This window comes from Atta cephalotes (genome assembly GCF_000143395.1).
Source record: "Atta cephalotes unplaced genomic scaffold scaffold00041, whole genome shotgun sequence".
Classification (NCBI taxonomy): domain Eukaryota; kingdom Metazoa; phylum Arthropoda; class Insecta; order Hymenoptera; family Formicidae; genus Atta; species Atta cephalotes.
The window spans coordinates 1,644,285-1,645,785 of record NW_012130105.1 but is presented as its reverse complement, the minus strand read 5'-3'; the positions used below and the strand labels follow the sequence as shown (position 1 = coordinate 1,645,785).

The following is a 1,501-nucleotide window of genomic DNA, read 5'->3' as shown; positions in this document are numbered from 1 at the left end:
TTATATACAGAGTGCTTTTCATTTGGTGACACAAGTTGACACAAGTGTCGTTCTATCTTTGGATGTTTTTCAGTAACGATATAGTATAACAATGTGAATTATTGCGTCCTTGTTGTTTGCCAACATTAAACAAGGAAATGATTCACTGTGTTACACTGTCCTTATTGAAAAACATCCTTTGTTATACTAAATGTCAAGAAAGATAGAATGAGACTTGTGTCACTGAAAAGCGTTCTCTATACAAAAATACAAATATAAAAAAAATTTCACAAACCTAACGCGTTTGAGGACAATATTTTCCGCTGTAATGTGTTTCCATACACCGTGCAAGTAATCTCGACAGATTCTTGCAGCGGTTTCCCTCATCTCGGGATTCTTCTCTGACATCTGCCACAAAAAAAAAGATATCACAATTAACTTTGACGAACGCTAAAAGAAATCGTGTCTTTTAATTGTAATTTCTTAAAGCTAGAGCACAATTTTCTCTCACCGGCTACAGATAATTCATCAAACAAGTAATTACTTGGCGAAGAAGGTATGTAATCAAAAAATTGAGACGTGCTATATTGTTATTGAGATTGTTTGTCCGTTTGTTTGTTCAGCGAGGCATGAGATCGGATTTGTGATAATTATATATGAAGCAAATAATGTAAAAGTATCATGCCAGAAGACGCGATCGTGCATACGCAATCGAGATCATCTGCTGTTGACAGGAAAAGCGCAAACCAACGCATGCGTGTACATGACGTCACGTCAGTGGATCTCAACGCGCATTGCGCGGGCCACAACCTTGAGTTTCCATCCTTGAACGTTCAAAGCTATTTTCTAGTGGGCTAAGAAAAATTAATTGTAAGAATCTCTGGCTTCGCAAATGCGACAAATAAAGCATTTACAGAAAAATTATTGTGAATATCGTTCTTTTCTTATAACGAACGCAAATTCGAACTACTTTTACTACTCTTGACTGCGAATATATTGGTGGACGCGAATAAGTCCTGGAAACTCCTATATATTTTTAGATGTAAAAAAAAGGGAGACGAAAATAATATTGCTTTCCACTCGATGTACTTAATGCTGCTACCTTTTTCAACCATCAATATAGAATCAATTAAGTTTTTTCCACAGAAAAATAGCTTAAATAATTAGTTGAAAAATTACAAAACAAACAACAGGGGTCTTTATACACTAAAGCCCATTTCTATCAATGTAAATGAATTTTAATTTCGGTTCAATTATGTTTTTCTAATTTTTAAAACTACGATTTAAGAAGATAAATATAAAATTAAATAGATTAAAATTAATAATCTATATTAGTATGTAGAAATTAATTTATACATTTTAGTAGAAAGACATAAATCCTTCAGCTATAAATGCTAAGCTTCCAAGGTTTAAGCATTTAGACGATCTTGCACATAAAGAGATTGCTATTTATATAATCTATTATTTGATGTAATATATATATATATATATATATATATATATATATATATATATATATATA

At 31.8% G+C, this 1,501-nt stretch overlaps 1 protein-coding gene across 1 annotated transcript in view; it reads right to left on the bottom strand.

Annotated features, from left to right (window-relative positions):
- The window catches only part of LOC105622204 (choline/ethanolamine kinase), an 11,432-nt gene that overhangs the window by 4,384 nt on the left and 5,547 nt on the right, over positions 1–1,501 (bottom strand). Inside the window, exon 2 of the mRNA XM_012203631.1 lies at positions 275–387. Coding sequence (XP_012059021.1) covers positions 275–387 — 113 coding nt within the window. The remainder of the gene's footprint in view (positions 1–274; positions 388–1,501) is intronic.